Genomic DNA, 12,458 nt, shown 5'->3' with positions numbered 1-12,458 from the left:
TGCTCCCGTCCTGTGCCTACAGCACATCTCATGATACCTCTCGACAGTTGTGTGTGTTTGAGTACTTGAATCCTGCCATCATAAACCATGTACCACACTTTTCCTCTCTGTCCAAATTTGGTTTGTTTTCCTCGGTTGGTGTTTGTTTTGTTTTCTTGGCATGCTGAGTTTCCTAAGTACTAAATTAACCCGATTTCCCTCTCACACTTCACAGATTTGCTGGGTACAGTATTCTAGGCTGGAAAGCATTTTTCCCTGACCACTTGTAAAGAAACAGCTTCCCAGTCTTCTAGCTTCTAGTATTGCTACTAAGAAAGTGTAACACTTTACAAATTCTTCGTTTTTCTCTTTACAGTCTTTTAGAGTGTCTGCCCCATAATTAGGAAATTTCAGTGATGTGCCTTGTTGGGGGTCATGTCCCATTCAGTATGCTGGGCATTTGGTGGGTCCTTTCAATCTAGAAACTCATGTCCTGAAATCTCCTTGAATTATTTGGATCAAAGGATCAGAAAACTTTTCCTGTAAAAGGCCAGGTAATAAGTACTTTAGGTTTTATGGGCCATAGAGTCTGTCACAAGGACTCAAACTCTACTATTTCCCTACAAAAGCCTCCACAGACAACACATACAGAGGTGAGCACAGCTGTATTTCCAAAAGAGCTTTCCCAGCGAAAACGCTGATTTGGCCTGTGGGCGTAGTTTGCTGACCCCTGGTTCCGATGACACATCCCTCTCCATTTCTCTATTATTTTCTGGAAACCCTAACCCTGTCCTCTCCTTCTCTTAACCCTGCTCTCCTATTTCCTCTCTCTTGATCTTCTTATGTATTTCCTGCAATAGTTCCTCTACCTTCTTTCTCTCAAGTTTTTCATTCCTGCTATCCCATTATTAATGGAAATTAATATCCCATGTTTAAAATTTCTGTTCTCTGAATGCCCCTTCCTTAGGGTATCCAATTCTTGTTTCACGGATGCAGCTGATCTCCCCTTTGAGTCTCTGAGGACACAAGTGACAGGCTGTTCTAGTTCTGAAGTTTCCTGCTTCCTTCAGATCCCAAACTTCTAAGTTCCCCTATGTCCCGCTGTTTTGATTTCCTGCACATCTAGGTGCTTTCTCCACATGTCTGGTGATCACTGGCCATGGGCTGACATTTCAAAGCCAACTGGAAGTTCTGAGTAAATAGGGTGGGCCTCTTCCCCTGGGACCCTCACTGTTTCACTGGGGAGCTCCTGAGGGTAGTGTGTTTTCTCCTGGGCTGGTCATACACCCCATCGTAAACCTCACATGCACAGTTCAAGCCTGACTGTGAGGATTCTGGGAACTGAGTGGCAGAAGAAGGTAGGGTGTTCCAACAGCATCCAAGTGCACTTACCCTCCTGGTTTTACTTCCGTATTACCGCTCTGAACTACTGCTACTAGAACTGAACTACTGCTCATCTAGAATCCCTCTCTGGAGAAAAAGCTTCAGCCTTCTGCCAAGGTGGGAAAGGGACTGGCACCCAAAAGTGCACACATTAGGGAAGGAGATGCTGGGTGCTAGCTGCTTCTCAAATGGCAGTTACCATGAGCTGCCCCCAGCTGCCAATGCACCTGGTGCGGCCCCTTCCTGAGCCTCTAAAGAGGGTTGTGCAGGGCAAACACCGCTGCTTCTCAGCCGGCCCTGCTGCAGGTTCACGAGTGTGCTCTCTCACTTCCTACACGGCACCTGCTTTCTGGCTTCCTATGTTTCGTTCCCATTGACCCTTTCACATTACCTATGTGACTGTTTCTCTTTAAAAAAAAAAAAAAAGCCCATTACTCTAATTGTAGAATGTACATGTACATGGTGAACATGTAGTAGAGACAAACGGACATTTTCAATCCATCGTCTTCAATGCACCTTCCCTGGCTAGCTTCTAAATGTTTTCCAACTGATCTTTTCAAATAGTACAATTATAATCATTTTAAATTCACAAAGATCTTTATTCCCTGCACCTCACATATCTAAAACACATAAGGGATGCAAACCATGCTCTTCTCTTTCTTCTCCATCCCCCACAAAGTAAAACTTGAGTGCCTTACCTGAGGAACAAGACTGACATGAATATTACAAAAGTTCTCTCTCTTGACCTTGAACTGGAACTGACGGAAGGCCTCAATAAAGGGCATGCTTTCTATATCTCCCACTGTTCCACCGAGCTACAAGAACAAAGTTATTATAGAAGTCAAGCACTAAATTCTCCTCTTGTGGTTTAATTTTCTAACATCCACACCTCATCCTCTCAGCCCGGTGACCAGAAACAGCATGATGTGGACTCTCTGAGCCCGGCTAATGTCCCTTAGCAGTAACCGACATTCCCTTATGCTGCAAAGTTACTTTTCTGGACAGGCTCTCCCTTCCCCCAAGGTTATAGATCTGGCCAAGAAAAAGATCAAGTGAAAGATACACTAGAAATTGTATTTGTACAACGTCAGGAAGCAAAGAAACCTAAATCTTATCTACTTAGTTAGCTGTAAATAACTTTTGTATGAAAAAGTATCAGTTATAAAGAAACTGCTAGAATTTCTGAGTCCCCTATATCTGCAGGAACACAGATCCAGCAGCTAGGACCAGCAGAACATGAACGTTCCTACCAGAGGAGAGCGGAAGGTCAGTGATGTTCTCAAGGGACAGAGGAGAACGTGTCCTGCCACCACTACTGGCACAGTCCACGGTGAGTGAACGTACACAGGCTGAAGAGGAGAATCGCTCACATGGAGGACTGCTTCAGATGGTGTGGGTGTTCCATGACCGGTACTGCGCCCAGACCCGCCCCACCATGGGGAGGAGGGTCATGGGCCTCACGGGGCATGGTCTTATCAGGTGCTGCTGGCTAAGTAAGGAGGTAAGTGTGTACTCTTGGTTAGAAAAGACTCGTACGAACCTCAATAACACACACTTGAGGTTCCAGACCATCTTCATCCACAGGTATCAGCGCCTGTCTCATGACCCACTCCTGGATTGCGTCTGTGATATGAGGGACAACTGGAAAAGAGAAAAGAAATACATACCTTACCCTTTTCTGTCAGCCCTGCTCGGGGCAGACACGCTTACTATGACAATTAAGTGCTGTAGTCTTTGCCTGGAGTAGTGATGGGGTCATAAATATATTGTTGAGATCACTCTTTTTAAAATTTATTTATTTGAGAGAGGCAGGGAGAAAGAGAGAGCAAGAGAGAGAGGGCACATGGGCACATGAGCAGGGGGGAGGAACAGAGGGAGAGGGAGAAACAGGCTCCCGGCTGAGCAGGGAGCCCGATGTGGGACTCGATCCCAGGACCCTGAGATCGTGACCTGAGCCGAAGGCAGACGTTTTAACTGACCGAGCCACCCAGGTGACCCCGTTGAGACCACTCTTAAACGGCATTTAATAATCTCTGGGCTTACACTTCCTGTGGCCTCCCCTCCAGGTTTCCAGGTTGTGGCTGGACGCACACGAGGGTAAGGCCAAGAGTGTGTCCGGAACCCACATCAGAGCCCTTGCACCCCATGCAGAGAAGACCCCGGCTGCCCCCTACACATCAGATCCCGCAGCCACCTGCACCGCTAACTGCTGAAGGCAGCCACTTCACACTGGGTGCTTTCCAGGCCCCTGTTCCGGTATGTTCCAGTTCAAGAAAGGATGAACAATCCACGGGTAAGAGAGAATGGGAGGGCAGGATGGTGAGGGGGCAGCATCCGGGGCCAGAACGTCTGGATTCCAGCCTGAGTTCCACCACTCTCATCAGGTACGGATCCTTGAGTGAATTACTTAACTATTCTTAAGCTCAATTTCCCTATGCGCTCAGTGGAGACTACAGCTTCTACTGCCTGAAGCTGTGGGGATCTCCTGTGCCACCACTGGGAAAAATGCTAAGCAGCAAGCCGCACAGGCCAGTCCGGAAAGCCAGCCACTGCACCGTGTTAAAATCCTAGTTGTAGGACTCAGGGGGGTGAGCTCCTGGGGCGGGGGGGCGGGGGAGAGGGGCAGGGATTACTGTTCAACTGGCTCCCAATTTAACCAGCAGTGCCTCAGGCACAAGGATATTCATTATTCCACACTGTGCAGCCAACAGGACCTTTTAAAAATGCAAAACAGAGCTCCCCCGCTCCCATGTTTTAAACTCTTCAATGGCTTCCCACGGCTCTGAGTAAAATCCAAACTCCAGGGCCACCGCCCAGAAGGCCCTGTGTCACCTGGCCGCAGGCTACCTCCCCCCCACTCCACATATTGTCCTGATCACTGCGCCCGACGCCCTCTGCTCCTTGAGGACCCAGACAGAGCACCCGCAGCGCAGGCCTCTGTGTGGCCTTGCCCCCTCCTCCACAGGCCCCCCGCTGGCCTCCCAGCACAAACACCCCCTCCTGGAGACTCCCCCCAACCACCTGTCCAAACGGGCCGCCCCACGCTCTCTCCTATTTACTTCCTTCACAGCGCGCATCAGACGTCTTGCTTCAGCTGTTTGTTTGCGTGTCTCCCACACGGTAGCCTCTGTGGGGACAAAAGACTCGTTGGTCTTGCTCGTCACATAGCCCCAGCGCCAGGGAGGGCGTGACGGCCGCTGACTATTCTAGAAACACGGGACGGCTGAAGGCATACACAGATGACTGCACTGGAGGCCTAGACCAACAGACTGTGATCAAGTCTGATTCCTAACTGATCCCCTTCCTTTGTGTCGGGAACTCAGAGAGACTTGCTCGCCCTCCCGACAACCAGGAAAGGCAGGAAGTTATCTCCATTTGACAGAAAAGGGAACTAGATCCCAAAGAGGTTCAGTAATCTGTGTTCACAAAGCTGTAAGTGGCAGGGCTACGCTTTAAATGACCCCGCGCACGGACAGCCCCAGACGAGAGCTGACTGTCGGCATGACCCTCGGCTCTCAGTTCAGCAAAGTCTTAAGCCAAGAGTGGGAAGTTTCTCAAATGCATGTGGTGGGGAGCCCCCAGGGCAGCAGACAGACACAAGTGAAGCTGGCTGGGGAAGGCGCAGGAGGACGGGAGCCCCATGTCTCTGGCTCCCCCAGCCCATGGGTGCCCTTGACCCGCCAGCAGGCCGCACAGGGGACATTCTCTTCCTGCTCCCGTCGAAGTCAACCCCAGATGCACAATAGACACAAAACACAGGGCTCGCTGCCCTGACCTGGCTGCCTTCATCAATCCACATTCATCCCTGCAGAAGGACAAGAGCCCTCTGGACTCACACCCTGCGAGGGGTCCAGGGAGCTTCAGTCCCTTTCATGGGGTCACAGGTACTTTTTATACGAGTCTTTAAGCCAAGAGCTGTACAGCTCTGAACTTTCGACCAAGGGCGCATGTCAGTAACAATAACTTGACACTTTCAGGCTGAAATTGCATAGAAAGTAAATTTCTGTACTCCAAAGAAAGCAAGCTGGTTAAGATTCTTTAGGCTTTGAAGGCAAATCCAGTTCTACCTTGGACGGTTTTCCCCAAGTAATCGCCTTTGCGTTCCTTGTTAATGACGTACTGGTAGATCTTTCCTGTGGTCAGATTATTATCCTTGGTGAGGCGGATGTCAAGGAAGCGCTCGTAGTTCCCCAGGTCAAGGTCGACTTCCCCACCGTCATCCAGCACAAAAACCTCACCTGTGACGAACAGCAGACATGGTCAGGGGAAGTGGAAAACCTAAGTGAGGGCAAACTTGAGTCTCAAAATGTAAACACTCGCATAGAATGAAGTCTGCGTTACCTTGATATGAAGCAGAGACATTTATTTCTAGAGAACTAAATATGACACAAAAGAAGGATAGATCACCAACCATTCTCTAAAAGGTAATAACACACTTCCAGCCTCTCCACAAGCTCAGTGTGGATCAGGATGTAACGAGAGAGCATCAGTGGAAGGAAATCATGGCCTCAGGGCACAGGGAGCTTTATAGGTGTCCAGTCTGCTGCCCAAAAAGAATTTTCAACAAAGCCTCCTAACTTGAGCAGAAAAAGGTTTCAGACGGGATAAAAGCATGATTTCCTTCAGAACTCACACTGGGTATTAAGGGCCTGTTGGTTAGAAAAACCGAAGTCTGGGTTACCCTTTAGTCCCAAACAAAGTTGTGAGACTCAAAGTTTCCCCCATTCCTCTGTTTCGCATTCATTCCTTGAGACATTATTCTTAGAAGTCTTGCCCAGGGTGGTTCGTTCTTACCATCACAATAGGAGATGAGCTCAAAAATGGGAAAGGAGAAAAGGTCTTCTTCCCCCCTCAGAGAGAGGTTTCTATTACAGAAACCTCTGGACTCTCATCACCAAGATCACTGTCTGGATTTCTGCTCCCTCCCTGTCTAGGTGAGAAAAGTGAATTCTGCTACACAAAGGACTTTCTAGAAGGCAGGAAATATAAGTCATGTTATACAACACACACACAAGTTCCAAGGGCTGACCTGTTCTTTCACGTACTCCACAATTACTATTTTAGTAAAAGAAAGAAATACATTGTGCTTACCATGTTCATACGGAGAGAATGTTCCTGCATCAATGTTAATGTATGGGTCAATCTTAATTGAAGTTACGTGTAAACCACATGACTTCAATATTGTGCCCACGCTGCTAGCAATGATTCCTTTCCCGATTCCTGATATAACACCACCAGTAACTAGAATGTACTTCATTTTACTTTTTGACCTGGGAGGGGGAGAAGGAAAAATTACATGTAAGATAGATCTCCCCAAAGCACACATATCTGGGTTCAAAGGCTAGCTCTGCCCCTTACTATCTCTGTATCCCCCAGGAGCCTGTTACCCTATCTGCTACACGACTCTAGAAGGCTGTTATGTGGGACCCTAACAAATACTTCTTGCGATCACTGAATGGCTTTAGTCAAACAGGAGTTGAAAAACAACTCGCTAATCAAATAATGCAGCTTTTGTTTAAAGCTCTGACAACGAACAACCTTGAGAGACAACCTAGGAAAAAATAAAACGTAAAAATTTAAAAACAGCTCTGTTGACAGAACACTCTGCCCCAAATGTTGGCTGATAGAACCATGGGACCCTGGAATACAGAAGCAGGTGCCTCAGTATTTTTCCTGCACAGGGAAAAAAAAAAAAAAAAAAGGATTTCAATCTTGGGTGAGCACTCCGATTGCCCATGAAAGAGAGAATGTCTCTGGTTAGCGTACAATGTATCACCAAGAACACACAGCTTCTCCGGGTTATGGAAGACAGAATAAAAGAGTTTCAACATTTAAAAGGAGTTGTAATGAAGCCGAGAAATCCTTTAATTACAGGTCATTGTCTCCTGTAATTAATAACAACTTACTCCTTGTCAGCAATCTCACCCAGGTATGCCCCGAAGAGAAACTGTGTATACTGGAGGAGAATATCAGATACCAAACCAGCCTGAAGCACAGAATGGGGGCAGAACACTCAAAGAGAGGACAGATTCGATTAAATCCAAAGAGCAGTGCAGCTGTGGCCGGGGAGGCAGGAAGCAGATGTGGTGAGAGATAAAGGAGTGGAAGGAGGCAGGACCAGTGGAGGGGACAGCCACAGGTTTGCCAGGGAGGACTGATCACTGGCCCCCAGCTTCAGAGGCCCAGACATATCAGCTGGTCAGTAAATCCAAAAGGGACCAAAATGAAAAACACAATCTCCTTTGGCATGGTCAGGACATGTTCCTCCTCCGGGAACACTTCATGTGAAGCCAAATTAGAATACAAATAAGCTAAGAAAGGAACAAGGAAACTGGGGAGTTCTGCTTCAAGCATTCCCCTGCCCTACTCCTCCCCAAGGCAGGAATGAATACACTTGGCAAAGGAAGAATGCTCAAAAGGACGTCCCCCTTGGACAGCAAGGAAGACACCAGACCATGACTTGCTCTTTCCATCCTGTTACAGCATTTCCAAGAGTGCGCTCCCTGGTTTCTGCAAAACGTGTATGGTGTTCCCATAAAGCCTTTTTACAGACATATAAATCAGAGAAATGCTGTTAAACAATGAGTTGGTTTAATGCCAGACCTCCAATGGCCTTTAATAAGCTAATGCACACTGTGATCTCCCCAAATGGGAATACAGTATGCAGTTTTCCCAAACTCGTTGGACCCCAAGTCCCTAATATTGGGGGGAGGGACACTACTCTTGTCACCTCACAGTCAAATGGCTCCTTGGGGACACATGAATATAAGACACGGCTACATTTTAGATGGGTTCTAATCAGGTATATCCCGGACACTACACCCGGTCTCAGCCTCAATTTTAGATGATCCTAGAAAGTCCTCAGCCTCCCTGAGTGGGTTATGGAGCAGGTTACTTTTTCCAGAAGACTTATCTCATCCATTTGCATTTGATTTGCCCCAATTTTTACTTTAAGAGGGTAACAGCTCTCTTGAGGGAAGATTCCTGGAGTCTCCCACAGTGCCTGGCAGTAAAGATTCCATGGTGCGCAAAGACCAGGTAGGAGAGGCTAAAATGATTCACTCACTCACACGGATGGGCAACGACCTCCTATGAAGTTTCTACTGTGCTGCACACTTTGGGGACCAAACTTTTTTTTTTTTAACCTGTATCTGCATTTATTTTATGCAGAATTTACTACCAGGCCATAAGTTCTTGTTTCTTCAGTTTCTTCTGGGATATCTTTTTCTTCCATGCAACCTCCTTTTCTGGTTCAGGGACAGTCTGCTCTTTCTCAGTAAGGACCATCTAAGTATGGCAGGGAGGGCTCGGGTGTGGGTTAATCCAACCATAAGCCCTGTGACACCACATCCTGGCGACTTTGTTCACCTGGATGTGCTCAATGACATTGAGGTGGGACACTACTCTGTCACTCTAAACCCTTACGTTCAGCATTACTCTCTGCATTTTTAAGCATGTGCAGTAAAAATTCAGCACTCTTCTTAGGACACTGACCCTGTGTGCAGCCCCACTGTTGGGCCTGGGCACACCTACCAACCCCACCATTGTAGTGACAGAATGGCTAATATGGCTTCTACAAAGTGACATCCTTCAGCTACCTGGTGGCTTTTTGCACAGGCATACCCTTGATGACCTGAGCAGTTTCACATGTGTTCTTACAGTAAACATGAAGATTTGAACCTCCTGATTTGCATGATTTTGTAGGGCTTTCTGGGTCAAGTGAATAGCAAACCATTATCAGAGATCACCTCAGGCTGCTTTACAGGAAGAGCGGGGACCACAAAACGTCATCAGATCTGGGCTCCTAACTCAAGCTGCTGGCAGTCCAGTTAGAGACAAAACATTTACAAATAAATGAGTAATCCAGTGATGGTGGGAAACAGCGACAACATATGAAAGGCGTACTTGAAGAAGAGAGCAGAAAGCTATCAATGACAAGACCAGGGTATATATAGATCAAGGCCCAGCAAAAGTGTGAGGAATGAAGGCAGGGAGAGGACCCACACTGCTGCTGGTTTGCTGACCTGAGACTTGCAGTGGGTCTTCAAGAACTCACTGAAAGACCTAAAGCATGGGAAAGGGAACAGAAGGAACAGGAAGGTGAAGGCCAGCCACAGAAAACAGAGGTAAGGCCAAGAAAAGAGATAGGGAGAGGGGCACCTGGGTGGTTCAGTGGGTTAAGCCTCTGCCTTCAGGGTCCTGAGACTGAGGCCCACATTGGGGTCTCTGCTCAGCAGGGAGCCTGCTTCTCCCTCTCTCTCTCTGCCTGCCTACTTGTGATCTCTCTCTCCCTGTCAAATAAATAAATCTTTATAAAAAGAAAAAGAGAGAGAGATGGTGAAGACAGTGGGAAATGAGTTGGTAATGTAAGCAAGGGACCACATTATGGGGAAACTTGAGTATCCTATTTGAACTTATTCTGAAGGCCACGGACACATCAGAAGGTTTTCAAGCACAGAAGTAACAAATTAAGACACATCAGAAGCCCCTGGATGGCTAAGTAGGTATAGCAAGCAGCTCTTGATGTCCCGGTTGTGAGTTCGAGCCCCAACTTGGGTGTAAAGATTACTTAAAAATAAAATCTTTGAAAAACAACAACAACAGAGAATTCTTAAAAAAACAAAAAAGAAGGTGCCCAGCTGGCTCAGTCGGTGTAGCCTGTGACTCTTGATCTGGGGGTTGTTGAGCTGAAGCCCCATGCTAGGTGTACAGATTACTTAAAAATAAAAAAAAATTTAAAAAAAAATGCATTAGAGGAATTCAACAAAGATGGAAAGGAAAAAAAAAAAAAAAGCTTTTTTTGTTGTTAAAAATGTTTTCAGATCCACCTCCAGCCCTACAACTTGAGTAGTGAGACCTGTCAGGTCACTCAAGCTGCCCAAAGCCTGGGTCCCGGCATCTGTAAAATGGGATGAGAATCTCCCGCATCGCCTGTCACCAGGACTGCTGAGGATCGGACATTATAATGAGTGTGGACCTAAGTGTGCCAAGCAAACGTAGTGAACTTCTTTAAAACGCAGCATGCTCACTGAGGGCGGTCGGAGGGGAGCCGGCCGGCTGTGGGGCCGCAGGGGCTGCACCCGGGGCCGGCGGGCGGGCGAGCGAGCTGCAAGGCCCCTTCCGCCCACGGGAGTCGGGGCTAGCCGGAGGGGCCGTGGCCAGGCCGCCGCATCCACCCCCCACGCGGCGCCGCGTCTCGGACCTTGAGCCGCCTCCCAGCCAGGCCGAGGCCGTGCGCCGAGCCCAGAGGGGTGACGGCCGGAGCAGTCCCCACGGAGCGGCGGTAGCCGGGGCTGCTCCGGGAGGGCTAAGCAGAGGGGCTCCCGCGCCTCTACGGCCCTCCTGGTCCCACGCGTCATCCCGGGCCCCCCGGGCAGCCGATCCAGGCCGCGCTGAAATGGGCACTGCCGGCCCCGGCCCGGCGGCCTTTCCCGCCACCCCACGCCCCTTGAGGCCCGGCTTCCCAGCGGCGCCCGGCCACGCGGCCCCGCGCGCGGGAGCCGGCTCCTCGCCGGCCTGGCCGCCCGCCCGCCCCACTCCCGTTAGGCACTCGGCCCATTGGTCAGGCCTGCGAGCCACCTCACCCTGATTGGTGGGAATGCTGTCTGTCAGCCGGCGGTGTGGCTGTCCCGCGCCGGGCTCAGCTGGCGCTGCCGATTCCTGCACGGGAGAACAGCTCCCCCGGGATCCCTGGAGTCAGCCTACCTGAGGCCGGCTTCCAGGCCTGCCGTCCGCCAAGGATCTAGGGGAGCGAGGCGCGCGCTGAGCCCGGGGCCGCCAGTGAACCAGCCCGGCCGCATGCGCCCGGCAGTCTTTCACGGAGGCGGGCTCCAGGCGGTGCGCACGCAGAGGCGGGGGGCGGGGCGGGCGCGCGGGCCCTCCCAGGGGCGGGGTCTGAGTGCGCGGGGCACAGGGCCCCGAGTGCGCAGGCGTGGGACGGACGAGTTTTCTCGTCCGGGTGGGCGGGTGTGCGGCAGTGTCCCCGTGCCGCTGACGTGTTGGAGATGGGGCAGTTCGAGACCAGGCTGGTTGCGGCCTTTCTGCCTCGCAGCCTTTGTCCGCAGTCGGTGGTCGGGGCTTCCTCTCTTGCAGTAGAGGCCATTTTTGGACTCAAGCCTGGCAAATCTTTCGTCTGACTCCAGCCCCCTTCTACAGGAGGCTAGAGACCTCACACCCTGTCTCTGAACCGTCCGACCTTGTGGGCACTGCGTTTGCAGCTGCCGGTGGTGCGGTCCCAGCCAATCTCTCCTGCCATGCCCTCGGGACCGAGGGACCGCGGCAGTGTCACCCCTGGCCTCTAAATGGGAAAGCCTAGGATGGCTGGGCGCCGACTCCTTCCTCCTCTGGCTTCCTTGCCCCCGCATCTCCATCCAGAGGGGCTGCTTTGGATGGAGAAGACTCCAGGGACAGAGTTTCGTCCAGCTGACACTCACTGAGCACCCCCCGCCCGTGTGTCACACGCTGTGTTGGGCTCCAGGGGACCGCCATACCATGTAACGACGTCATGGGGCAAAGTGATCAGCTAATTGCCCTTCATCGTGATTCTCTTCAGTTTTGGGGGGCTGGAGTGCCCAGTGTGGGTACTGACCAAGTCTGGTGTAGATCGGGGATGCAGGCAAGAAAGTCTCCCCTGGAACACTAGTTTAAAACTGACAACTGAAATTTACTGGCAAAGAAAGGGAAGGGAGAGATTGGAAGTAAGAATGAGTGAGGCAGAAAGAAAAGTCTGTGAAAGGGCTCTGAGGTCCAGAAGAGTCTAGCACAGATGAATGGGAAGGCCAGCATAGAAGAAATCATGAGATCAGGGTGGAGTGGTGGGCGCCGCCATACCATGAAGAGCATTATAGACAAAATGAAGGAATTTCTTTCTCCTACTTACAGTGGAAAGCCATAGAAATTTTTTTGAGGAGGGGATTTTGTTTTTCTTTTGAATAGTGAATACGTGCACATAGTTAATTTTTTTCCCTTCAGACACTACACAGGATACATTGAAAAATATCTCACCTCTCTACCCCAGTGTTCCTGTTTTCTTCCGTAGAAGCAATTTGTCACAAGCTTTTTTTGCAGTCTTCATTGAAAGATTTAAAGGGAAGATG

The 12,458-nt window shown here is 49.8% G+C and overlaps 1 protein-coding gene and 1 pseudogene across 2 annotated transcripts in view; both read right to left on the bottom strand.

The window, feature by feature from the left end:
* CTPS1 (CTP synthase 1) overlaps window positions 1–11,210 on the bottom strand; it is a 30,326-nt gene extending 19,116 nt beyond the window's left edge. The window contains exons 1-5 of one of the 2 annotated variants that reach the window (XM_059136500.1): window positions 11,068–11,210; window positions 6,454–6,632; window positions 5,430–5,600; window positions 2,903–3,003; window positions 2,061–2,177 (exon numbers count right to left, since the gene is read on the bottom strand). In XM_059136500.1, coding sequence (XP_058992483.1) covers window positions 2,061–2,177; window positions 2,903–3,003; window positions 5,430–5,600; window positions 6,454–6,632; window positions 11,068–11,162 — 663 coding nt within the window. In that variant the 5' untranslated portion in view covers window positions 11,163–11,210. Of the gene's footprint in view, window positions 1–2,060; window positions 2,178–2,902; window positions 3,004–5,429; window positions 5,601–6,453; window positions 6,633–10,946 lie in introns of both variants that reach the window. The other variant, XM_059136501.1, reaches the window with a different exon arrangement.
* LOC131809433 (large ribosomal subunit protein uL22-like) lies at window positions 8,163–9,097 on the bottom strand (annotated as a pseudogene).
* Window positions 11,211–12,458: the final 1,248 nt, after the last annotated feature.

This window comes from Mustela lutreola, chromosome 10 (genome assembly GCF_030435805.1).
Source record: "Mustela lutreola isolate mMusLut2 chromosome 10, mMusLut2.pri, whole genome shotgun sequence".
NCBI lineage: Eukaryota > Metazoa > Chordata > Mammalia > Carnivora > Mustelidae > Mustela > Mustela lutreola.
The sequence above is the reverse complement of the archived record's forward strand: the minus strand, read 5'-3'. Positions and strand labels throughout refer to the sequence as shown.